Below are 24,659 nucleotides of genomic sequence, written 5' to 3' on the forward strand. Positions count from 1 at the left end.
GTAATTGAAACCCTAAATATTACTTATTTGACTTATGAATGAAATAGCATCTCATAACTCCACTCCGTCTGTTTGTGATCCGGTGACATGATTAAGGACACCCCGTCTTTTATCCGAACTTTGTAAGGTGCACTGCAATATACAACGCCGTTCTCCACGCCGCAATAGTCACCCTTCATTTTGCATTTCGACCCGGGGCGACCAGAAGAACCACCCCCACAGTCGATCGTCTTTTGGTCTGTCGGATTGTAAAGAGTGCACTTCTGATCCTCGGGTGAGCAATCTCCGTAGGCTGAGGGATTCTGAACGAGATGACCAAATCCCGACGCAGTGGGAAAAAACCAAATGCTGTATGCAAGGAACCGCATTTTGATAAATCAAAGAATCATTTACACGGTCCAATGTCTGTTTGATGAATGAAATCGAATGAAAGGGGGTGCGGGGAGATGTTTTGACGGAAATATTACCTTATAAGTAGAGAAGAACAGAAGAAAATAATATTTGAAAAAAAGAAAGTGAAAGGGTTATCTGCCGATTTTAAAGCCTCTTGCGATTTACGTCTGTTTCTTTTATGTCTTTTTTTTTCTCTCTAATTTGAATTCGAAGCATGACACAACAACTGGGAATTCAAAGCAACTTATTCAAATACGACGTGGCTATTGCAAAAATTTAATTTGAACCAAGTTATTTTTGGATAATCAAATCTAAATAAAAAACATTGCCCGCAATAAAATTTTAAATCGAATTACAAAGTTCGGCAGGGATTCCGGAGGTAATATTTGCTTTAAGAAAACCGCGGCCACCCCGGAGTTTGTTATGGCACAATGTTTTGAGTGGCGCAGAATTCTGTAAAATATATTTCCATATTATAAACAGCCAAAAGCTGTACTGTCTTGCTAATATCCATATCTGTAGCGATATGACGTATTTACCAATATAAACGTACCCAGTCCCAGGGAGCTTTTGCAGCATGTCTTACTCAATCCAATATGCTTTGATCCAGGCCCGGGATAGAACCAAGGGATCTTCCATGGAAGCAGCAGACGACACCGCTTCAAGCCCAATTAGCACCAAATCTATCCTGGTAACTGGCGATTGTTCACAAAAGTACAACCAAGGATAACCAAGCCAGAGCAAACCAGCGACACAAGATGACTCGCGGAAAGCCCGTCGATGTATGCTTGGACCACAGCGCTCAAGACTTGGCCCTCGGCTTGGTCGAGGTAATTGACACTGGCAGAGGCCCTGTCTACAATCTGAGGTACAAGTCGTCCCTAGTGTTAGCATATCGTAGATAGTCCTTGACAGATACAAAGGCCGGAATCTGGAACGAGAAACTGTAATACCTGTCGACGGATTGCCTCGCCGAGACCCATGTGTATCAGAGAAGCTTCCAGCTTCACCTTCATGACGTTCATGGTCACCGAGTTGGCGGCCGCCATCCCGATGGTTGCTCCAACCGAGATGACGATGAAGAGACACGACATGGCTGGTGCCCTTAGTGAGGGGTCTATGGTGGCTTGTATGCCCACAAAAACCAGAATTTGCACTAGTCCGGTGCCAAGCCCGCCTGGAATAATGTAGAGGGCTTCCCAGATATTTGTGTGTCCGTGCCAGCGGAGGAGGAGCAAGAGATAGGAAATGGAGGATAGGATGCCTGCGCCCACCATGAGGCTTTTGTATCTGCCAGTCCTGTTTGTTTTTTTCGTTTGTCCAGGGGACCGGAGAGAATGTTAGCATACGAGCAAATCAAGTCAGAAAGGATCTTTGGCTCTTCCCATGAATTCACTGAAAATACGCACCTTTTGACGATCAAACCGCCAACAATGGCTCCTACGGCGTTTCCAGCAACGGCGGGAAACAGATATCCTCCCGCGGCGGCGTTGGAAGACCGCTGCGTAACCTGGAAGTAGAGAGGCACGGAAAACATGAGGCCGAGTTGCGCGGCGCACTGCGCTCCGGCAACTAGGTAAAGGAGCAGCACTTCGCGCTGCCGCAGCAGCTCCATGGGCAAGATGGGCTCGACCGCCCAATTCTCTTCAACCAGGACAAAGAGCCCGCCGAGGAGCAAAGTCGCGACGGCTAGGCCCGAGATGGCCGGGTGTGACCAGGGGAAGTTCTTGGACCCGCCCATCTGTATGGGGAAAAGGAGGCAGAGAATCGTGAGTGCCAAGAAAATTGCGCCCAGAAAGTCGATCCTTGCGAGTCCTCTGCCTGTGACTTTAGGTGCCTTGCCGTTCTGTTGGTGGCTTGCCAGGCCGCTGCTCTCATCTTGGGAATGCTCTGCTGCGCTCGGGGCCGCCCGAGCACGGGCTGCGGGCAGCCAGGCCATGGACATGGCGATGGCAATGGCAAAGACGGGTACCTGGGATAGGAAGGACCAGCGCCAGCCGATGGTGTCAGCCAGCCAACCACCCAGGGGCCCTCCCAGGCTTCTACCAGTGGTGGCGGCGAGGTTGACACCCGATTGCCAGGTGGCAGCCTCTCGGAGCGGGACCAGGTCAGTGATGACGAGTATGCCAAGGACGTTGAGGGCCGCGCCGCCGCACCCCGAGACGACTCTACCAAAAATAACCTCGCCCATGGTTCTGCCGGCGCCGACGAAGAAGCTGTGGGTTGAAAAGGTTTAGTTTTGTGTCAATCGTCGGCATTGCGTTTTCGTTTTGCAAGATTTTCCGAAGAGAAAAATGCCGGATGGGAGACATTCGAAGGAAACAGGGAGAAAATTACCATCCAAGGGCAAACAGGGTGTAGGCAATCATCAGCATCGGCCTCCTGCCGTATGTGTCGCTGAGCTTCCCATACTTTATTCAAAGTCAGCCTTTTGTCAGTTGTGCGACTTATAGGCGGAATTGAGGATGATGGCCAGTCAGTGGGAAAGGAGGATGGAGATAATGCATACAACTGCTTGTGTGGAAGCACCAGCTAGGTTGAACGAGACAAAGAGCCAACTCGATAAAGACAGTGCGTTAAACTCAGAGGCTATGACCGGGTGCGTCGCCAGTACTAGGGACCCGTCTAGATTGGCCATGAAGGCGCCAACGAGGAGCACAACCACCACTCTCAAGATTGCTGCCGAAGATAATTTGCCCGTCTCGGATTCATTACGGCGGTCTTGATCATATTCATTTCCACCGGGATCCTCAGCATCGTCATATGTATGTGCAGCAGCGAGAGGAGCCGAAATTTCGTCAACAACCGCTAAGGCAGGCTTCGCATTAGCCAAAGTATCGTCCAGCTGGTGACCTTGGGCAGTGCCCAGGAGCGGCGACCTTTCGTCTGGTGCGTTGCCCGGCATGCTTACCATGGGAATAAAGGTGAGAGGAAGTCGAGGAAACAAAAGAACATCGGGAGAAGTTCCAAGGATTGGCAACGAACAAGGCGACTGCTTTCAACTAAACAGATATGGACCGAGAATATCATCTCTTGATCTTGCCCATGCAAATCAGGTTCTGAACTCAACGCGGTCCCGGCAAGCCGGCTTCGGAATCTCGTTGCGTCTAGAGTAAGATTAAATCCACAATCTTGAAAAAGTGTGGTGGCAATATGGAGGAGGTTGCATATTACCCCTGAGATATGGAACTGCCGACCCTGCCAAGTTTCTACTAAAAAATTATGTCAGTGTCTTTTCGTATGGCGTGATCTGGTCCATGTTGTTGATTGGCACTTTGATAGCGAGACAGGGGTTGAAAGGTCCCCCACCCGCTTAAATACCTATCAACTCCACCAGGAATGTGACACCAACTACAGTCAATTCGCAACATCAACCCTCCCAAGATCCAGCTCATCGAAACCCCCACCCTCCAGAGCTTGGAGTTAACGGAACATTCCGAGGAGTTTAATATTGTCCGCCACCTAGCGATTGCTTGTGTTGCAGCAGGAGTAACTAACCTTTGAGTGGCATTGAGTGTACTTTGCAAAGGTTTTTTTTTTCTTCATATTTTCTCCGTTCAGCGGAGTAAAGGTCGAGCAGTTCTCTCAGAAAATGACAGTTTGACCCGAGCTGGTATCATGCCAAGGGTCAAAATAGGTCCATTTTCATAATTGAGTAACATGAAGATGCGCATTGGGGCCTTATATTTCTTTCTGCATGTACCTAAACCATTTAACCATGACCAACAGTCGTCAGACTAAAAAACATTAAAAAGGGAAAAAAAGAGTTACGTTTTTATACACAGGTACACACTGAATAGGTATTTAATCAAACCCACTGGCTCCAATTCTCGTCCCAGAAAGCAACACCATCCTTTTCGAACTGGGGTCCCTCGGCATCCAAGATCTGCCCCATGACGCACCAGCCAAACGAGACACGCGGCTGCTCCTCCTCGTAGAAGCTGTCGAAGCGCCGAGAGAGGGCATCGGCCAGGGTGCGCACTCCGCCTCGCGGGTGGAGCGACACCCACGGCTGGGTGCACGCCGCGCTTCCCTTACAGGTCTTGGTGACGAGGAGGAGCGAGTCGAGACGCGCGACCACCGAGGGTAGCGAACGACCCAGAATGGTGAAGTTTGCGACGGCGGCTGCGTTGTAGTCCGGGTGGAGAAGGTTGCGCATCTGACCCGGGTCGGCCTGTTAAAAGAACACATGTTAGCGGATGATGGGTGGCCGTACAGGAGGTAGAAAGGTGGAAAAAAACAAACATTGAGGTCGTAGAGTTCGTGTTCGTTGTTGCACCAGACGGAGTAATACAGGTTATAGTTTGGTCCTATTATCCTGATGGCCTTGTAGGTGTTGTTGAAGATGAAGTTGGTTTCGCCCTTGTCATCATGGTAAAGGTACTTCCCCTCTGAGAGGGCAAAGCCCCAGTATTCGACCGTAACATGCTCGTGCCGCCCGCCCTGTTCAGCGTGCCTCTGCTCGCGGGAGCTCAGGGGCACGGGGACGCCGTCGAAATCAGCCCGCTGCGGGGCGCCAATCAACCGCAGAACCGTAGGCGCCAAGTCAGCGTGTGTCGTCACCGCCTCGGACACAACGGCACCTTGAGGGATTCCCGGGCCCCTCACGATTAGGGGGATGTTGATGTCCTCGTCGAAGCCGCACTCCTTGCCTGGCTGCAGGCGGTGCTGCGAGATGTGGAAGCCGTTGTCGGTGGTGAAGATGACGTAGGTCTCATGCAGGACGCCGGCGGCCTCGAGCTTGGTGAAGACGCCATCGATCAGCTCGTCGACGGCCTGCAGTGCGCGCAGCCGGTTGCGGTAAAATTCATCGTTCCACTCGACGTTTGCTTGGCTCAGCTTTGGCTGCTTGCGGACCCAGCTGGGGCCCGAGGGCACGTCCGGGTTGAAATTGTCGCGGCGCGGGACGACGGCGTCGGCAAACAGGTGCGCGTGGCGAGCGGCTGGGATCGGAGTCGTCATCTTGAAGGTCCAGTCGCGTGGCGTGTCGGTGAAGTTGGCATTTTCAAAGCTTGCGTCTACGTTGCTGTGCGGAGCGTTGGGGGCGACGGCGAGGAAGAATGGGCGCCCCTCGGGCCCTCGGGAGGCTTCTAGGGCATCGTCAAGAAAGCCCTGCGCTTTGCCTGCTAGTACGTCGGTTACGTACTGGCCTAGATGGCTGACGGGCTTGTCATGGTTGCGTTGGAAAGTTGCGTTGAGGTACATGTATACGTACGGGTCCAGCAGGAAGTCCTAGTGTTGGGGAAAATAGCACGATACGCAGGCAAAGTTAGCGTGTGATGAGAATAAAAAGCCACTAGATGGGATGTCTCACCGATCCATTCCAGCCAGGCACAAAGGGCTTGTCATAATTGCGCAGGTGGTGGGCATTGAAAAGTTTACCGGTGTAGTATGTGTTGTAGCCCTCGCTCTGTAGCCAAATGGGCAGGTAGTTCTCGTGGAGCTTTTCCTCGATAAATTTGGGGTAACCACCTGTTGATCTTTTTTGTCGACTCCGCGTCAGCCGAGTACCGCTAGGACGAGGCCATAGTGACTGGGAAAATAGACATACCGTATGGTGCCGCGAGGTCCGTTACGTTGGTATTGTGGGCGGCTTTGCCGGTCCAGATGGTGACGCGCGAAGGGCAACAAATAGCCGTCGTCGTGAAATGGCGCTTGTACTCGGTGCCGCGGTCTCTCATGTGCTTTTTCAGGAGCGGCATATATTCCAGCGAGTCCATATGCAAGTCCTGGTCATCTGTCAGGATGAAGACGACGTTGGGCCGGCGACCCGGCTTCGTCGATTGACCTTCTGTCTGGTGCAAAACATCATCATGAATACCTAGTGGCTTCTGGTGCGTATCGCTGTATACTGATGCGAAGGCGGCGGCAGCGAGGGGCAAGCCGGCAACAAGTGCCCTCCAGGGCGACGTGGGGGTCATGATTTTGTTCCGCCGGGCGATGCTCCTTTGCGATCACACGAGGCTCTTGTTCTCGCGAGTAGTTTATTTACAAGAGAAAGGGCGTCATGGTTGTAGAGCGACCGGACAAACACGTGGAAATTTTCAAATCTTGACCAGAAAAAACTCTGAAGCACGTCATCTGATCTTTATTGCTTCCAACATACTTGGAAAACGCTCTATCGGACGAACCTTGACCGGAAACATACCCTTCGGCTCCACAGCAAGTAGCCGTGTGAATTGGAGTCCAATAAAAGAAGATGAGCAAAAGAACACCCCTAAAATCACAGATCGCTGTCGATCTTCTTCATCTTAGTCTCTGTGCATATTCGCTCGGCTCTTTCTGTGAGAATCCAAAATGGAAAATTGTTCTCGAGAAGTCTTCCACCATTGTCGCTTATTGCTTTGTCCAGGGTTGCTGCGGGGGTGGGGACTTGCGAGGTTCTGGTCCCAGAAGGAGTCGATTGCGTGCTTCGAGTCTGAAAATGCGTATTTGGCTCGACGCGACTTTTAAGCTGCAAGATCAACAGTAGTTCGATACCCCTCATCTCCATAGTTGCATACACTGATGTGCCAGCCATACACTTTCAATGGCCCAGCTGAACATAGAAACGGGGGCCGAAGTCGGAAGATTTACAGCATTGGCGTCAAAATGGAATACATGGCAGCTGAAGAGGGATATTGGATAAGATACTGGGCGAGGGTCCTGAAGCTTGTCCAAATTCCATTTCCGACACGACGTGAACCTGCAGACTTTTCCCGGGAAAGCTGGGAAAGTTGATGCCTGGATTTTGCTGATGATGGCAAAGATGTCGGAGATGCTACAAATAATCCCCGCTACCCAGTTCATTTATGCAAGTTCACCAACATAGTTAAACGTTAGGAGCTACAAAGTAGATTTAGAGGTAGAGCATTTCTGCCATTCTGATCATGACAACCATTGTCTCCCAGAAAATCCAATCGAGTAGGAGGTAACACCTCGGACAGCGCTTCCAAAGAAGTTGCTTCCGTCGGTATCACCAACGTGCCTCCCCTTGGCCAGCCCAGACACGTCAAGAAGTTCTGGTCGCAGAACAGCGATAAGACATATGATCCCAATGCCATCGCCACACAGGTAAGTCCCCGACGATAGAGATAGCCACGACGTGGAAAGCCTTTGTCGGCGAACTTTCTGCTAATCAAGCCACGCTCTCAAATAACGGCCCAGTGTCTTTGACGATCCCGATGTTGCTCCTCAATACCAGCCCCTTGAGGAATGGTAAGCGAACCAGCTCTTGATAAAGCTACTGCCATTTGCTTAGCACTGACCCGCTTCAGGAACTTCACCAACTTCCTGCCCATCGTTCCACAGCGCCTCTACTTGACTCTATCAATGTGATACGGTCTAATCTGTTGGTCATTCCATCGCAAGGTTTGCAGGTTAGGTCATTTTTGAAGATTCCACTTTGATCGATGTGGAGTGGCTGACAGTGAGCCTCACTAAAACTGCTCAACTCTTTTTTTTTTCCAGTCGTCACCATGGTCAGGTTAGGCTGGTTCGCAGAGCGCACCAAAAAACTCCTGATCTGCTTCATACCCCCAGATCTGGGCCATTCCGTTCCTCATCTGGCTCCGCGTGGCTTACACGCCCGAATCCAACCCATGGACTGTCTGTGCCATCATCTAGTGCACTCATCGTGCCGGCACGCTTTATGCGCCCGTTCATTGTGGCGCTGGCCTCGCTGAACTCCAATTCGGTGCGGTCCAGGACCTTCTCGGCTGCGCTCTACAACATGTCCGTCCAGGTCGGGGGCATCGTCGGCTCAAATGTCTATAAAACCGAGGACGCACCGCTGTACAAGACGGGCGACACGGCGCTGTTCGGCGTCCTGGGCTACGATTTTCTGCTCATCTCTGCCTGTATATGGTATTACAAGTCTAGGAACTGTGGCCGCGATTGCTTGTGGGATGCCATGTCTGAGGACGAAAAGGCCCACTACCTGGCTCGCAACAGTGAAGGTGGTAACAAGCGAATGGATTTTAGGTTTGCCTACTGATGTTTCCCAGGTCTGCTGTAGCTGCATCGGTAATGCGACAAATAACACCCTGCTACATAATGTTGCAGCTATCTTCTCCTCGCTGTTCGCCGTGCTCATGTGTAAACTTGCCTGGTGGTCCAGAATATCCCTCGCCCCAATGCCCGGCTCCATGCGTTCCGTATTCGGGCGGGTCCATCACCAACATGATATCCGTTCCTGTTATAGTATTGCTGATCGTTTTGATCTTCCGCAGGGTCACGGTGTAGAGGGTATCGCGGAGGCATCCCGCGGATGTCGCCATTGTTCGCATAAACCCGCACCATCCCATCGCGCCCTCCAGGATGACCAGGGCCATAATTAAAATCGCCTTCCGAGGCTTTTCTAATGATAATCGAGCCATCTTCGTTGCCTTGATCATCATAAACCTTTTGTTAGTCCACCCGCGACCGGCGGTTAAAGCGGTCGAGAAAAAGACCAAAGCAAAAGAGAGGACAATTTTATTGCACTTCGTCGTAAAAGCTTTTTAATTAAGAATAAAACTTTCCAAACTTGATTGTAACTTTTAGTATTTAGAACAAAAAGCGAAATAAAGCCCCGTGAAATGGTTAGAAACTGTAAAGAGATGTATTATATGGGACTATAGTAAAAACCTGTGCTAATGTAAATTTGCAAATGAAGTAACCCCTCCTGATACATTTCTTACCCCATCCGTGAGTAAGCTTGTATAAATAAAGATACCCAAATACGTAGTTTATCCACTTACTTCGTTTTTAAATTAGTAACGGAGTGCCCGAGCTGGCTAATTTACATTATTACAATGCGATCAAGCAAATCATTTTAAACTATTTTCTAAACCACGCGGGCGTTGATGGTCAATAATCCCTTGGCTATCAATTCGAAAAAGTGGCGGCGGAAGGGATGTGATATGAGGATTTAATGCGTTTAAAAGTGAAGATATTTTATTAATAACGCTGGACACAAAGTTTAACATGGTGTATACTAGGTTTTTCAGTGTGTCTGGAAGCCTGTTTCATTGTATTGGAGTTTTACGTAACTGACAAGCTCAGGATTGTGACCGTGAGCTAAGCTTCCTTTCAAGAAAAGGTACGCCGCTCAAGAGACCATTGCAATGGTTGACAATATCTCACATTTCCAAGCATGCATTTCCAAAGAGTGCACTAGTCTAGCAAGTGTATTTATCGCGCAAAGACCAAGTTTATAAGTCCGCGTTAACATAGTGTCGACACAAAATAATGCCCTGCTTGTGAGAAATAGCGTGACGCTTCCTTGACTCTTAGAGTTGTCTCCAAAAAGACGCCCACCTAGCTTTTTGAAGGGTTGTGTTCTAATCAGCTATTAGAATCCAAATAGATAAGAAGATATCCGTTCTAGATCTAGCGCATACTCAAAACTTACCAGACAGCATATTCAAGACTGGCATCCCTAACGATAGCCGCAGCATGGCGTTAGGTGTATTTCAAGCATTGGAAAGAGCTATCCGAATGACTGCGGCCTTCATGCGTGACAGAGAACTACTAGTACTTGTCAAGATGGTGGAATGCATGAAGCAACGCATTGCATGAAACCTCACACGCGAGACCGGTATATGGTTGAAGTTGTATTCCTGACGATAATTGTAGTCTTATATGGCGACGAACACCTGGTTCATGCACCTTCTCCCCCCTGTCGAGGGCTATAAAAAGCCGATTCGGGGTGCCGGAGAATACTCTGGAATGGTCTCTCATATGAATAACCAACGAAAAGTGTATTGCCGGGCGGAACCTTCTGCTTATTTGGTAATTTCGCGTGGCAGCCTGATATTATTTGAATATAACCCCCGTATCCAGCCACCTTGTAATGATAAGTATCCCCTGGGGACAGACCATCTCGTCGATCCAGAGGATATCCATACATTTCCTCGATAATCTTGACCTTGCAACGGCCAAGATCAGCTTTGTCTGATTCCTTCCGGTTATAGCCGTTCTCTTTCGCAGTCTGAACAGAAAAGGTGTCTTTGTGACGCCCCATTTCAGCGACGTGTTTCAAAGTTCGCTCGGCAGAGGCACCGTCCGGCGCAAAAATGAAAACCGAAATAGCGGCCGTGAAAATGTTCAATAACTGCATAATGATGATTTGGAAAACAGTTGTATCTAGGGCCGGATTTGAAGGCGTAAAGAAAGGCCAACAAGAGGCTACTGCGGGGTGAGAAGAAAAGATAGCCAGGGGTTGAATAGAACCGCCGTTAAAGATAGTACGGATTAGGCCGGCGTAGTAAAGCTCGACAAAATGAACTTGAGGGGAAATTGTGAATATATATCTAGTCTTGGAGGAACATCAGAAGTCTAGCTAGCCAGAATCTAATGGTTAGCAGATCTGGGGTTGAGTCAGGGCATGACCGACCACTTCCGGATTGTAGGCGTGCACGGGAGGAAGTTCAGCGATCCTTGACCCGAGGTTCATGACACATGGGGTGCAAGGGGCGCAGAAGCTAGTCACCCACGTAGACTAACGTTGCGTACCCCCTGTTCGGCACCCCCCCTGTTCGGCACCCAAAAATAACAACACTTTTATTTTTATCCTCCAACTTCTATTATAAATATCTCGATGAATCTTTCACTTTTGGATTTACTTTTTTCTAATCTTGATTCTCCATTTTCCAATGAAGCAATATACTGAAAAACAGCTTATATCTGCAATTAACGACGTCAATAATGGCAATCCAATTGCAAAAACCTCCCGAAAATGGGGAATACCTAGGTCTACACTTCAAAGTCGACTTAAAGGTTCTCAAGCTTATAAAAAAGCACAAAGCCCTTTTCAAAGGCTTTCTACGGAACAGGAAAAGCATTTGGCTGATTGGGTACTTACCCAAACAGCTTTAGGGCTTCCGCCAACGCATCAAGAATTACGCTTTTTTGCCGAACGAATTCTTCAAGCCGCCGGAGAGACAAAAGGCCTTGGAAAACGTTGGATAACTCGTTTTTTGGCTCGTTATCCAATCCTTAAGACCCAAAGGCCCCGTCGAATAGATAACGCCCGGGTTAATGGCGCTACTACGGAGGTAATTAAATCTTGGTGGCTTTATATTACGAACCCGGTTATTAACGCTATTAAACCGGAAAACCGTTGGAATATGGACGAAACCGGTATAATGGAAGGTAAAGGATCTAACGGCCTGGTATTAGGGCTTAACGGGATCCGGCCGTTGCAACGGAAAGAGCCCGGAACGCGGGGTTGGACGACTATAATCGAATGTATATCGGCTACGGGCGTTGCCCTCCCTCCCCTTGTTATATTTAAGGGAAAAAACGTACAACAACAATGGTTTCCGACGGATTTAAGCCTTTTCGATAATTGGAAATTTCACGCAACCGAAAACGGGTGGACAAATAACGAAACGGCTATCGAATGGTTAAAAAAAGTGTTTATTCCGTATACCCAACCTTTAACCCCTGAAAAGCGGTTATTAGTTTTGGATGGCCATGGATCACATATAACGGACGAATTTATGCTTCTTTGCTTGCAAAACAATATTCAACTCCTATATTTACCCCCTCATTCGTCACACGTTCTCCAACCATTGGATCTATCGGTTTTTGGGCCGTTAAAAGAAGCTTATCGACGTCAACTTGGATTTGTTAGCCAATTTTGCTGTTCAACAATTATTGGAAAACGAAATTTCCTACTTTGTTATCGAAAAGCCAGATTAAAAGCATTTATAGCAAAAACCATTCAATCTGGTTGGCGTACAACGGGGTTATGGCCGGTAAACTTGGTTAAACCACTTTTAAGCCCTTTTTTGTTAGAAAATAGCAATGCCAACGTTATAAAAGATAAAAACAACGGTTTGCAAAGGGATAAAACACCGGAAAGCCCAGCCCAAAAAATTAACGACCCGTCTTTACTTATTTGGAAAACCCCTAAAACGACCCGAGATGTCCGATTTCAACTGCAAAAACTTTCCCAATCCAACAAAACCAACGCTACTTCACGTCTTTTATTTGCAAAAGTCCAAAAAAGCTTCGAAGCTAAAGATACCCTTTTGGCTAGCGCCCAGCAAAAAATCAGCTTATTGGAAGCACAACTGGAGGCAATACGGCCGGTTAAAAGGAGGAGGGTGGTTCCGGATCCAAACGAGCTTTTGGTTAACAAACAGAACATTATTGGATTGCAGGAAAAGGATATAGAAAATTTGGAACCTTTAGCTGATGAAGAAGAGGTTAATGAACCGGAGAAGCGTGAAAACGATTGTATTTTTGTCCGTTGATAATTTTATATTTAAATCAGCTTATAAAAGTAGGCATTTCGTTGTTAGATTTTCAGGGTGCCGAACAGGGGGGGTGCCGAACAGGGGGTACGCAACGTTAGCACCAAAATTGAGTACCATTTCGCTGTGGGATGTGCGAATAAAAGATGGAACCCTTTTGAGATATTATTTGACATTACGATTAGTTATTTGCTCCGATTCTCCTCAACTTGTGCCTGCCATGAACATGAAGGCTTGGAACACGTTAGACGACAAAGCAAAATCCTCATTAGTTAATGATAAAGAAAAAGCTACCCGCATAAATAATACATGATGTACTGTTGTAGCAATGGGCTTAAAATACGATTGCTAATAACAATAATAATAATAATGATGAACAAGATTACCAGGACAAGGTCCGTGTATCCCGGACTTGGCCCTTGGTCTTGACAAAAAGTACTAAGCCGTATTAGAGCACCAGGTTCCCGCAACGCGCGACTCACGCCGGCGCCACACGTTGTGTTTTGCGAAAGAAATTACATCTTATAAATAACGAAAATTTTGAAGAAGATTCAAGCTGGCTCTTTACATTCCTAGTTTATAGTGTCCTTTCTCTGCTCTCAAAAGGGTCGATGTCTGGCAACTCGCATGTGTAGGGAAAGAAAAGCAACTTAGGAAGATACACGGCAGGGTATACGTGCATCAAAAGAACTTGGAGTTTCGTTTGGCGTTCAGTACAAATTGCCGCCTTAATCGACCATCTTGCCAGCGAAATTCGGTGGTCATTCTCCGTGGAACCTATATTCTAGTGTAATTTCAGCCCTGGTTGCCACCGAAATCCTATAGGACAATGACAACTAAGTAGAATCGAGGCACAAGAGTACATTCTTTGCTTACCTTTGACTTCACCGTCCTGGGCTTTACAAGCTCATCATGCTCGGGTCGTGCTGTTGCGCCTAGCATCGATATCCTGAGCTGGATTATGTGTTGATTTTGGCCGTGACAGTTGAGTAAAACTCACCGCCGCTGAACTTTGAATTAGATGGCCATAATCTAATCATTAACTTGTCGTGTTGTCTCTTTAATTACCCGGGTATTACCAGAGATATGATTCTAACGTCTATATGTCCACCGCAGCTACGATCATCCCTTCTTCCGATAATCACCATCATCGCCAAACTCCCAGCTCGCAGGATCCGACCCATTAGGCCGACTCGCCCTCGAGAAAGAAACCTCTGCCCCTTCAATATCCACCACTGGCGCAACAACCCTCACTTCTGTGCCGTATCTTGCCGAAACCCAGCAGTCCATCAGGTCGTCCCTGGTGAAAAAGTCCGGGAACCGCTCTCGCATCCCCCGCAACACCGTACCGCTGATCTGGTCGACGCTGTTGTCGTGCCGTAGCGCCTCGAAGCCGCTAAGAGAGCAGCCCTCCTCCCGCAGCTGCCGCAAGACATCTTCGGGGTACGCGCCGGCGCGGAAGAGGAGCATGTCGTATTGCACCAGCGATGCGCGGCCGTGCCAGGAACCGCCGCGCTCGGTGCGGTTCAGGAGTCCCGTCAGCGCGGCGATGGCGCCCATGCAGCCGGTGCCGTAGTCGGAGATGGGGAATGGGGGCACGACGGGTTCGGATAGGCCCATGAAGCGGCCTTGCTCCCAGGCTATCCCGGTGACCTTGGGTGGTTGTTAGTGGTGCTGCTAGAGTCCGTGGCTGGGAGAGATTGCTGAAAAACCATGGATGTATGCATGTGGTAATTGCCAGGCCTACTTACACAATCCGCAATTTGCTGCCAGCCAGGACGGTGAGCCCACTCGCCCTCGTAACCAAAACAGTTCTCGTTCACATACACGAACCCCTTACCCCTGCCCTTGGCCAACTTGCTCAACGCTTCAGGTCCATATCCGAGCTTTTCCAATGCCCCCGGCCTGTAGCCATCCACCACAATATCGACGTCTGCCAGCAATTTCTCAAGCTCGGCACGGCCGGCTGGCGTCTTGAGGTCCAAGTCTGCGGCGTGCTTGCCCATGTTGCCGTCGACTTGGAAGAATGGCACGTCGCTCAAGTTCGGGCTGGTAATCTTAAGCACCGTGGCGCCGTACTCGGCCAAAATCCGCGCGATCGTCGGTCCGGCGATTATGCGGCACATCTCCAAGACTTTGATACCCGATAGAGGGCGGTTGTCCTTTGCAGCGGGGAGTGGGCATGGGGGTGTGTCTTCTTCAAGGGCTACGACTGACCAGGGGGCGCTTTTGGATACCACTTGACCCTGCGTGTCGGATGTCAGATTGGTCAAGATGCAGCGTGGTCAACGCAGCTGGGAATGATTGGGCTTCTTTCATACATGTGGCGTTCTGAGAAAATCTTCATGCTTGAGTACAGGCACCCCGGCTTGTCGATTTTCTGCATTCATCTGCTCGAGTTCCTCGACTGTGAATTGCTTGACGGCAGACTCAATTGTGCTTGAGATCTCCTCATGAGTTTTAAGATCTGGGCGAAAGGGATCCAGGCCAATCATGCCCAGAGTAGTCGACGCCTCGAGGGATCCATGGATATGGTAATATTCCCCTGAGCGCTTAGTTTCGTACAGATTTGCACTCATGCGCCGATAAGGATCGGACTGCGCCTTTAGCAAATCCGTGTCTATAAGACGGTCAGATTTGGTTCTGTTGGAAGCGGGCTTCCGGATGCAAACAAAAATACAAAAGATAAAAAGAGAGACAAGATTTTTAAAGCAGACCTTTTAGGAAGTCTTTTACCTTAGGATCTAGCTTTCCCAGACCACCAACCGTGGCAAGATATGCCTGGAACAAAAACGCAGTCGTCCGCTCCAGGTCGACCGTGATGTTTCTCTTCCCATCCACGCCATTTCTGACGTCCAAAAGTGAAGCAGCAACAGCTGCCTCAATGGCCTTTAGCGCCGCTGTAGTCTCAGTTTCCTTGAAGGGAATGGGGAAGTATGGAAAATCGCGCGACGCGCGGAAGGTGACGTTGCTTTTTACGCGCAAGCGAGCCGCGGTCGGCAGCGAGACGTGGTCCGAAGCGAACGAGTCCAGTACGAGGTCGAGCAGACGCCACGACTCGTCGGTTGCGGAGTAGCGCGGATCTACCATGGTCATTTTGGTAGAATGCCTATCGCTAAGAGGAGAGAAACACGAAAAAGAAAAAGGAAAAAAAAAAATGCAATGGCAGAAAATGGACTAGATCGGCCTCGGTATAGGGGTTGGCGAGAGGTGGATTTTGTGACAGATCATATCCTCGTTGAGGTTTATGCGGGGGGACGAGAGACGAGACGAGGGGTTTTGGATAACCAGGTACCTGACTGGGGAGTACATAAGGTATCAATGAACAGTTTGCTCTTTTGGGGTAGTTGCATTTGCAGAAGAGTAGCTACGCTGTATCCGCCTTGGGGGTTTTGCGGTGGTTTGTCGGCTGTGTTCCACAAATTGTGGCATAAATGAGGAGTAAGTGACTGGGCGGCTAGGTGCGGTTATGTTCCTTGCTTTCGGAATTGGATGACACTGGAATCCAATGGGTTTATACTTTTTTCTGGGTGGTCGTGCGGGGTCAACCTACCGCACTTGCAGGTTACGGTACCCTACCTACCTATAGACACCACCCAAGTTCCACTGCCGCCTCTCTAGGGTAGGATTTGATTGATGATAGAGTTCGTCCAATGTGGGCAAGGAAGCTTGACACTTCTCCATCGGGATAGTGACGTGCCCAGATCGGAAAGATAACCGTGAGAGTCGGGATTGAGCAACGGCATCATTCGGGGTTTTCCGTTGTTATTTTCATTCCATGACAATTCAACCTTTGCAACATGAGGTTTCAGCCTGAAGATCCTGCCAAATACACGTCTGACAGTTGCACTTGCACATAAACGTCATCCGTCGTCCGACGTTAAATCACCACGACAATCTCATCATTCGGCATTGGTCTCAATAGAAACTCCCAGTATCTGAGAGACGGTCAAGTAAAAGACAATTCCCCCGCACATCGCATGCAAACAAGCAATCACCGCACCTAAAAAAAAAAAAAAAAAAGAACAAGAAACATGGCCTCCACGAAAACACCAAACGGCAATGCCAAGCCACAATACGATCCCGACTTCACCGACAATGTCATCAAGGCCATCGGGCCCAAGACAAACCCACGCATCGCCGAGGTCATGACCAGCTTTATCAGGCACATCCATGACTTTGCGCGTGAAGTCGACCTCACAGTCGACGAGTGGATGATGGGCGTCGACATGATCAACCGTTGCGGCCAGATGAGTAACGACCGTCGGAACGAGGGGCAACTGATGTGCGACGTACTGGGGTTGGAGTCGTGAGTGTTTTCTTGCCCCTTTCTAGTCTTTACGCATCCTCTACTAACCGAACCATTCACAAAGGCTGGTCGACGAAATCACAAGTAAAAAGCTCGTCGGCGCCGGCTACGAGGCGACCAAATCGGCAATCCTAGGCCCCTTCTTTCGCAAGGATACCCCGCCAACGGCCAACGACGTGAGCATCGTCAAGACCATGCCATCGGATGGAGAGGTGACCTTTATGCATGGTGTAGTGACGGATGTTGCGACAGGCGAGCCGATCAGGGGCGTCACCGTAGACATCTGGCAATGCAGCACCAACGGCCTGTACGAGCAGCAGGATCCGGAGCAGGCAGATTTTAACCTGCGCGGAAAATTCACGACGGACGAGAATGGTTATTATGGGTTGTATTGCCTGAGGCCAGTCCCTTACCCGGTGCCGTACGATGGTGAGTGGGCATCGAAACCTCCTTCCGGCATTTTTGAACATGTAGATCTCGTACTGATCAATTTGCTGCACAGGCCCGGCTGGTGAGGTTCTCCAGCTTCTCGACCGCCACCCATATCGTCCAGCTCACATCCATATCATTGTCAGTTAACATGGCTTTTCCCAGCTTCACTTTGGACCGCGGCGAACTGACCAATTATCTACTCAACAGGCGGGAAATGAAGAATACAAGCCCCTGACCACTCAAATCTTTGACAAGAGCAGCAAATACCTAGTCGATGACTCTGTTTTTGCAGTAAAGGATGAACTAGTGGTGGACTTTAAGCCTCTGGAAGGCAATCCCAATGCAACTCTCGAACTTGTCTACGATATTCGTCTAGCAGCTGTGAAATCATAGTGGGCAGAAAGTTTTGAGGATTCTGGGGTGCGAGCACATTCGGCATATACAACAGGAAAAATAACGCAAACATTTGCAAAGATTCCTTTTCAGATGTTTTTGAAGTATCCAAATAGTGTTGCCAAGATGCTGCGCGCAACCTATACAATGCAACCAATGGGTGTCACGCAGACCTAGTGCTCATTGTCAATGACGCAAACTGTTGAGATATTCAGTGGTTGTTCCTAAGTCGGTCAAGCGCACGGGTTCAAAATATGGGATGCATTCATCAAATAGGAAAAGGCTGGCCTAATGCCTCTGTGCCCCAAGGATTCAGCCATTTAGCCAAAAGTCATTCCTCCAAGTGGGGTTGCATACGTCGTAAGGTAGGATATCTTTGTGTGTGTTGAGGTTATTTTGCAGAACAGGATGCTAATCTCAATGCTTTCACCGCTCCAAGATCGGAAATCTGAGGCACTCTGTTCGTTAATGACAAAAGTTGGGGAAACTAAATCGACATCTGTTGTCTTCCCGTGGCATCACCTGGAAACCTCACTTTCATAGTAAAATAAGACTCCTTCCTTCAGGATAATCAGATTTTAATGATTGACAACACCAACTGGCGCGAAGTCTGCACTTGCAATAGGAATTCTCCTTACTGTTCGGAAATTTGAATCAATATCGACGTTAATCACCAGGGCACCCTTTCTACCCTTCCAAAACCACGTCATTTTTCACCGAAAAGTACCACCTTATTCCACAATCCTAGTTATTCTCTCCCGTGGATCGCTGCATAAGGAAGGGCACAGACTTTTCTTTAAGCCTATTAAGGCTGTAGACGAAACCTTATAAGCTGTGCCAAGTATGTTTATCGTGCAAGGGATTTTCTACTGGTTGCGGTAATTATTTCGATATAAAAAGGGAAACCCGACTGCTGCATCAAGTTAACGATGGGAGAGCAGGTGAAACAAGATTCTCTGTCTTACCCCTCTCTCACTGCATCAGACAGGGCGCCGCAATGGTGTCTGTAGCCACTGTTCTAATCCTTGTATTGTCCCAGTGGCTAACCCCAGCGCTGGCATTCGCCGACGTTCTGGTGCAGCCACTGCGGTCGGCTGTCAGCATTGTTGGCCACAATGATTTAAAGGGTTTGTCCACGCTGTAATGTTTGACAGATTTTCCATCTTGTTGCCCTCCGCTAACATATTTCAAGGGTCGAGCAATTCGGATCCACGAAGCAGCGTATTGATCGTGCACACCAAACACTCGGTCAAATCGGCACAGTCAGCCTGCGCGGAGCTGAATGGGACATTGTGGCCTGGTACAGGGAGAGAAATATCGGCTTGTAAAACCTCCATTCGAACCCTTATCAGACAGCAGGAAGAGCCTGTAGCTTCCGGTTACTGGATTCGCGCAGACGACAACCAGACTCTGGCATTGACTATCCAGGGCGATGTCGTATGTCCTGACCAAGGCTCGCAGCTGCCAGTTCTCTGCACACGCAGCGCGCCGTTTCCAACGCTGAAGAGCAAAGACACGCTGAAACCATGGCTGGTAGGTGTGAATGCCAACAACGAAACAATTGTTGGGTAAGGATGCAGGCGTTGTTTCCTAGAAGTCGACCTCATCAATAGCGCAAAGATGTTTTGCTGAATAATATGTCAGCTACCAAGACCCGCTCACATTCACATTCCTCGGGGTGCGATACGCGCCGCAACCGGCACGTCTGTCTCACTCGACCAGATATATCGGCTCAGGGGGAGTCCGTCCCGCCCTGGCTGTCGGCAGCAAATGCATCCAAGACAACGAAGGATCGGAGGACTGCCTGTTCCTCAACATCTGGACGCCGTTCCTCCCCGGCTCCCAACAAAACACCACCGTGAAGCCCAAGGCCGTCATGTTCTACATCCACGGCAGCGCACTGTTGGGCTCTGGGGGCGACCCCACGTTTGACGGCACTAACCTCGCCTCCAGGGGCGACGTTGTCGTGGTCACGGTCAACTACCGGCTCGGCGCCCTTGGTTTTCTCGCCCTGCCCGACGCCGGCGCGCGCGGGAACTTTGCCCTGGGCGACCTCATCCACGCCCTCGACTGGGTTCGGAACAATATTGCTGCGTTCGGCGGCGACCAGGCCCGCATCACCGTGTTTGGCCAGTCGGCCGGTGCCGCCCTCGTGCGTGCCATGTTATCGTCGCCCCACGCGGCCGGCAAGTTTACCGGTGCGATGCTGCTCAGCTACCTGGGAGGGTACGGGACGGGCGGGGTTCTTCAAAAGTACTACAGCGTCGAGGAGCAGATGGCCCTGGTGAGTAATCAGGTCCTCAACGCTACCAACTGCTCCATGGCGACGTCAGCGCTCACCTGTCTCCGCGCACTACCGGCCAATGACATCTGGAAGGCCAACATCAACGCGCGCCTGTTGACCATCGACGGCGAGTACCTGATCGACAACGAGCGGGCGCTCTTTGCCCCGGACAAGCCACGCTACAGCAGTTCCGTGCACGTCATGCTGGGCATCAACGCCGAAGACGGCATGGAGCTGATCGCCCCCTACCCGCCGCTGCCACTGAACGTGACGGCGGAGGACCGCGACCTCATCACCGACCGCGGCCTCCCCGCGCCGCCTGAGGATCTCTTCCCACTCGGCTCGGCCAGCAAAAACGTCACGCTCGAGGTGTATCGCATGTGGGCGCGACTGGCGACGGATGCGTACTTTCGATGCGCAGCGCAGGCCAACGCCAACGCGGCGGTCGAGACGGGTGCGTTTGGAAACGGAGGCAGGGTCTGGTACTACCAGTTTGACCGCGCGTACCAGGTGCCCGAGTGGCCGAAGCTGAACCTGTGCGAGGCGCCTGGCGGGAACACTAGCTCCCCCGAGGGGAATTTCCGCTGTCACACTGGCGAGATGCTGTACGTGTTTGGCAACGTGGCGCGGCGGGGATTGCCGTTTAGAGACGAGGGGGATTTGATCTTCGAGAGGTACATCCTGGACAGCTTTGCCGCGTTTGCGCGTGCCTACGACCCAAACCCCGACGTTGCGTTTTTGGAGATGAGGGGGTATACGAGTACGCTAAAGGTGGTAAATGCTATGGGGCCTTGGAAGCCTACTCTCAGGGGTAATATGCGGATGATGGCTCTCGACCTGCCGGGTGGGGCCAACGCGATGAGAGGGTTCAAGGACATGGAGCAGTGTGAGTGGCTGGGTGTCCCGCCGGACTATTGGCTGAAATGAATTGCTATTAGGGGTTTACCGAGCCCAAAAGAGCCCAATGCAGGCAGTGTTGTGGTGGGGGTTATGCTATTGATATTTTCTGATTATCAGCGGGACTGCTGTTCAATTTCGTATTGGATCGTAATCAGTATTATAGTATTATACCTTTTGTTTTGTAATGTTCATCCTTGACGATAATACGCGCGCTTTGGTTACAAGCGCGATTCTCATTTCACTCCACATCCATATAGCATGACAGCAAACAACGGACGTAACCCTTTCCCGGACATACCGGAATATGCACTTTTCATCTGACCCGGGACTTTTTGTATGGGTACAGTCGCATCGGTTAATCTTGGCAGTCAATGGTACCTTTGGTACGGCACGTGAGGCGAACTCCGGGGGGCATGCAACATGGCAAGGATAATTACCCCGAGTGGAACGAGCTTTGACCCACCGGAATTTTACCCCCTCCTATTTCTTTTTCAAGACGTCCCAGTGAAAAACAAGCACAGAAAGTGGATGTTTCGTTTCAGACCTGGGGAAAGTTAAACCCGACGAGTGTCTACCACGTACCTTATCTTACAGAGACTGCTCACCGTGCTAAACAAGGAACTATGCCTCGGCAATTTCATTATGGAAGGGTTGAAGATGGCTACTTGGTAGTTTCTGACGCAGTGAAAAATTTTCCGGGCCCCGATTCAGTCGGTCCTTTTTGGCTACCTTAGGTACATTACCCCCAGTTTGTCTTCCAAGGCCTTGACCACACCAGCGAACGCGCCTCGATAGGCCGACTTACCCTAATCTGACAATAACACACAGGAGAAACGTCATCTACTGCTGATTAACTCAAACTTAGCCTTATTGTAAACATGACCATGTGATTAAAATCATTCTACTTATAGACTTAACATGGTTGCTCACACTGACTACTTGATAGATGGCAATTCAATCATTGACTTGGGGTTTGGAGTTGGCCACGATTGGAGGACTATGAGTGAATGAATGAGCACAACTGAAAGAGCATGATCTAAAAATACATCAACAGGATGGATTAGCCGATGTTGATGGCATCGCCTAAAACTACCTCAAAAAAACTTTCGCATAGGGTCAAAACAATCCATACGTGGTAACACCTGCTAGACAGGACAGCCAGACTCCCCGCATCATGGATAAATATATATCCTTTCTTTGCCAGCCATCTATGTACTAAGTAGTATAGCATTGGGAAATTCAAGCACTGCCCCTAATGGTGAATCGAGGTGAGACTACGCATCCCTGAAAAAACTCCTGCGAGAATCAGGGGCTCTGACTCGAGTCCCATCTTTAGAGCTATTACCCCGGAGTAAGCCCTGCAAAGCTCAACCCGAAATTTTTGACGAAAATTGCTCCGCTAGGAAAAGCTGGGGTAGGGTAGACCCTTCCTCCTGACCATCTCTGGTATGGACTTATGAGATGGAGATCGTCAAGCTGCGCCATGTATACAACGTAGTTACCGTGGAATAAGGAAAACCCGACTGGTTCCATGCTCGACATGCAGGCACGTTGCCTGTAGCGATTCAAGCCAAGAGTTTTGCTAACTCTGAATCAGCTACGTCCTATGTCAACAACTGGATGGTTGAATATAAAATACTTCACCTCATCCCAGCTTGCTGCAAACTTTCTTTCCAGTCTTCATCACCTCATTCGGCGTTGATTAAGCATATCTCATTGCATAAAAACTTTCCAATAATGTCGATACCAAGCATTCGTCGCCTGGCCGCCGCAGCCGCGATAGCAGCCATCCCTGCAGACTGTCGATCGCTTACAACCAGGCAGTCTTCAGGTAGCATCACCGACACGGAACAATTTACTCAAGCATGCCAAAACTTGGCCAAGGGCCTCCAAATTCCAAACAGCACATTCGTGTCGGCCGACTTCGTGCCCGCCAACACGACGCTGAACTTTCCCAACGCCGACCCTTCCTGCACCAGGCCATCGCAGCTCGTGTCGGTGCCGCTCTGCCGCGTCCAGTCCAACATCACCACCTCGACCACGTCGGGCCTCCACTTCGAGGCCTGGCTGCCGCAGAACTGGACCGGACGCTTCTTGAGCACGGGCAACGGTGGGCTCGGGGGCTGCATTCAGTACGAAGACGTCGAGTGGGCGGCGTCGCTGGGTTTTGCTGCCGTGGCCACTAACAATGGTCACGATGGTATGAGCGGGAAGCCGTTCTTCCAGAAGGCAGAAGTTGTTGAGGACTTCGCTTTTCGAGCCATCGAAACCGGCGTCGTGGTCGGCAAGAATGTGTCCAAGGCGTTTTATGGCAAGGAGCACTCAAAGAGCTATTATTTGGGTTGCTCCACGGGAGGCAGGCAGGGCATCAAGATGGTGCAAGATTTTCCGGACCTGTTTGATGGCGTCTCGGCGGGTGCACCGGCGCTCAACTTTAACAACCTCAACACTTGGAGCGCTCATTTTCTCGTAGTCACGGGTACCAACACGAGCGACACATTCGTCAGTCAAGATCTGTGGAAGGTCGTACACCAGGACATTGTGAACCAGTGCGATATGTTCGACGGCGTGGCGGATGGCATCATCGAGGCGCCGGATCTCTGCCGCTACAAAGCCGACGGCCTCCTCTGCGGCAACGGCACCGCGCAGGCGGGCTCCTGCCTGACGGCGAAGCAGGTCAACACGGTCAACACCATCTTCAGCGATATGAAAGCTCCCAACGGCACGGTCCTATACCCACGCATGCAGCCGGGCAGCGAGGCCGAGTCGACCAATGCCTTCAGGATCTACTACAACGGACAGCCCAGCGACAAGGCGGACTGGATCAAGTACGTGGTCATGGCGGACCCCAGCTTTGACCTGACGAAATTCACACCCGACCTGTGGACCAAGGGCGACGAGCTGAACCCCAGCAACATCGCGACCACAAAGGGCGACATTTCTGCTTTTCGCGACCGCGGCGGCAAGCTGCTGCACTATCACGGCACCATGGACTCCGTCATCAGCAGCGACATGTCGCCGCGGTACTACGAGTCGGTGCGCGCCGCGCTGGGCCAGGAGCCGGCACAGATTGACGACTTTTACAGGTTCTTCCGCATCTCGGGCATGGGTCACTGCAGCGGCGGGCCGGGCGCGCACTACATTGGCAATCAGCGCAAGCAGCTGGCGTACGCGGATAAGCCCGAGGAGGGTGTGCTGATGAATTTGGTGCGTTGGGTGGAGCAGGGCGTGGCCCCGGATACTCTGTTGGGGAGGGCCTTTGTCAACGACACCCAGGGCGGGCAGGTTTCGTTCACGCGGAAGCACTGCAGGTGGCCGCTGATGAACAAATTCATGGGTGGGGACTCGAACAGCGCTGATTCGTGGTCTTGTGTCTCATACAATGCTACGACTTAATGGCAGTTGTGAAGAGGTTTGTGTTTTATTCCTAGTATGTTATGTATTTTTAGACTCGAGTATAGCGCTTTTTGGCTATTCTATTTTGAAGCAATACAGTCGTCATTGATATATTCAAGAATTTGATGTTGCATGGCCTGCGTGCATATTATCTCGCAGCCGCCCAGAATAGAATCTTGGGTCTGTGGAACGCTATCAGCAGCAGGTTGGCTGACTACCTCATTATTCCTCTGTATTTTTAGGCCTTGGCCCGCATGCACCATCGCGGCGCCTCAGGGTGACCGATCGTGGAAGCAGATATAGGCCCATTCCAAGGACAGTCCTGGGG

General features: G+C 50.2%; 8 protein-coding genes across 8 annotated transcripts; 4 read left to right on the forward strand and 4 right to left on the reverse strand.

Moving 5' to 3' along the window:
* Positions 1–1,076: 1,076 nt before the first annotated feature.
* PgNI_07142 (uncharacterized protein) lies at positions 1,077–3,298 on the reverse strand (the record flags this gene model as incomplete). The annotated part of the gene is made up of 5 exons (XM_031127158.1): positions 1,077–1,256; positions 1,347–1,692; positions 1,803–2,609; positions 2,731–2,804; positions 2,903–3,298. The coding sequence occupies 5 exons, from the start codon at positions 3,296–3,298 to the stop codon at positions 1,077–1,079; spliced, it is 1,803 nt and encodes a 600-aa protein (XP_030981150.1).
* A 903-nt stretch (positions 3,299–4,201) lies between these two features.
* PgNI_07143 (uncharacterized protein) lies at positions 4,202–6,314 on the reverse strand (the record flags this gene model as incomplete). The annotated part of the gene is made up of 4 exons (XM_031127159.1): positions 4,202–4,567; positions 4,639–5,625; positions 5,708–5,865; positions 5,945–6,314. 4 exons carry the CDS (start codon positions 6,312–6,314, stop codon positions 4,202–4,204), a joined length of 1,881 nt encoding a protein of 626 aa, XP_030981217.1.
* Positions 6,315–7,429: 1,115 nt separating this feature from the next.
* On the forward strand, positions 7,430–8,368 carry PgNI_07144 (uncharacterized protein; the record flags this gene model as incomplete). Its single annotated transcript, XM_031127160.1, has 4 exons — positions 7,430–7,446; positions 7,540–7,590; positions 7,650–7,706; positions 7,915–8,368. The coding sequence occupies 4 exons, from the start codon at positions 7,430–7,432 to the stop codon at positions 8,366–8,368; spliced, it is 579 nt and encodes a 192-aa protein (XP_030981455.1).
* A 52-nt stretch (positions 8,369–8,420) lies between these two features.
* On the reverse strand, positions 8,421–8,705 carry PgNI_07145 (uncharacterized protein; the record flags this gene model as incomplete). The annotated part of the gene is made up of 1 exon (XM_031127161.1): positions 8,421–8,705. One exon carries the CDS (start codon positions 8,703–8,705, stop codon positions 8,421–8,423), a length of 285 nt encoding a protein of 94 aa, XP_030981442.1.
* A 4,950-nt stretch (positions 8,706–13,655) lies between these two features.
* PgNI_07146 (uncharacterized protein) lies at positions 13,656–15,749 on the reverse strand. Its single transcript, XM_031127162.1, has 4 exons — positions 15,335–15,749; positions 14,939–15,237; positions 14,369–14,863; positions 13,656–14,270 (listed from the first exon to the last, which is right to left on the reverse strand). Exons 1-4 carry the CDS (start codon positions 15,711–15,713, stop codon positions 13,740–13,742), a joined length of 1,704 nt encoding a protein of 567 aa, XP_030981211.1. The 5' UTR covers positions 15,714–15,749; the 3' UTR covers positions 13,656–13,739.
* Positions 15,750–16,644: 895 nt separating this feature from the next.
* PgNI_07147 (uncharacterized protein) lies at positions 16,645–17,889 on the forward strand. Its single transcript, XM_031127163.1, has 4 exons — positions 16,645–16,926; positions 16,991–17,355; positions 17,429–17,496; positions 17,566–17,889. The coding sequence occupies exons 1-4, from the start codon at positions 16,652–16,654 to the stop codon at positions 17,749–17,751; spliced, it is 894 nt and encodes a 297-aa protein (XP_030981210.1). The 5' UTR covers positions 16,645–16,651; the 3' UTR covers positions 17,752–17,889.
* Positions 17,890–18,748: 859 nt separating this feature from the next.
* Positions 18,749–20,962, forward strand: PgNI_07148 (uncharacterized protein; the record flags this gene model as incomplete). Its single annotated transcript, XM_031127164.1, has 3 exons — positions 18,749–18,878; positions 18,944–19,319; positions 19,396–20,962. The coding sequence occupies 3 exons, from the start codon at positions 18,749–18,751 to the stop codon at positions 20,960–20,962; spliced, it is 2,073 nt and encodes a 690-aa protein (XP_030981229.1).
* Positions 20,963–22,672: 1,710 nt separating this feature from the next.
* On the forward strand, positions 22,673–24,331 carry PgNI_07149 (uncharacterized protein; the record flags this gene model as incomplete). Its single annotated transcript, XM_031127165.1, has 1 exon — positions 22,673–24,331. One exon carries the CDS (start codon positions 22,673–22,675, stop codon positions 24,329–24,331), a length of 1,659 nt encoding a protein of 552 aa, XP_030981492.1.
* Between the last annotated feature and the right edge of the window lie 328 nt (positions 24,332–24,659).

The sequence above is a fragment of the Pyricularia grisea genome (assembly GCF_004355905.1).
Source record: "Pyricularia grisea strain NI907 chromosome Unknown Pyricularia_grisea_NI907_Scaffold_4, whole genome shotgun sequence".
Classification (NCBI taxonomy): Eukaryota; Fungi; Ascomycota; class Sordariomycetes; order Magnaporthales; family Pyriculariaceae; genus Pyricularia; species Pyricularia grisea.

What these genes read in the sequence shown, in the direction of transcription:
- PgNI_07146 (XM_031127162.1), bottom strand. Translation starts at nt 15,713, where the DNA reads ATGACCATGGTAGATCCGCGCTACTCCGCAACCGACGAGTCGTGGCGT. An exon ending in GGTAAAAGACTTCCTAAAAG is followed by an intron (nt 15,238 to 15,334) that starts GTCTGCTTTAAA and finishes ACCGTCTTATAG; the next exon opens with ACACGGATTTGCTAAAGGCG. An exon ending in GGCAGCAAATTGCGGATTGT is followed by an intron (nt 14,271 to 14,368) that starts GTAAGTAGGCCT and finishes CAACCACCCAAG; the next exon opens with GTCACCGGGATAGCCTGGGA.
- PgNI_07147 (XM_031127163.1), top strand. Translation starts at nt 16,652, where the DNA reads ATGGCCTCCACGAAAACACCAAACGGCAATGCCAAGCCACAATACGAT. An exon ending in TTACCCGGTGCCGTACGATG is followed by an intron (nt 17,356 to 17,428) that starts GTGAGTGGGCAT and finishes TTTGCTGCACAG; the next exon opens with GCCCGGCTGGTGAGGTTCTC. An exon ending in CAGCTCACATCCATATCATT is followed by an intron (nt 17,497 to 17,565) that starts GTCAGTTAACAT and finishes TCTACTCAACAG; the next exon opens with GCGGGAAATGAAGAATACAA.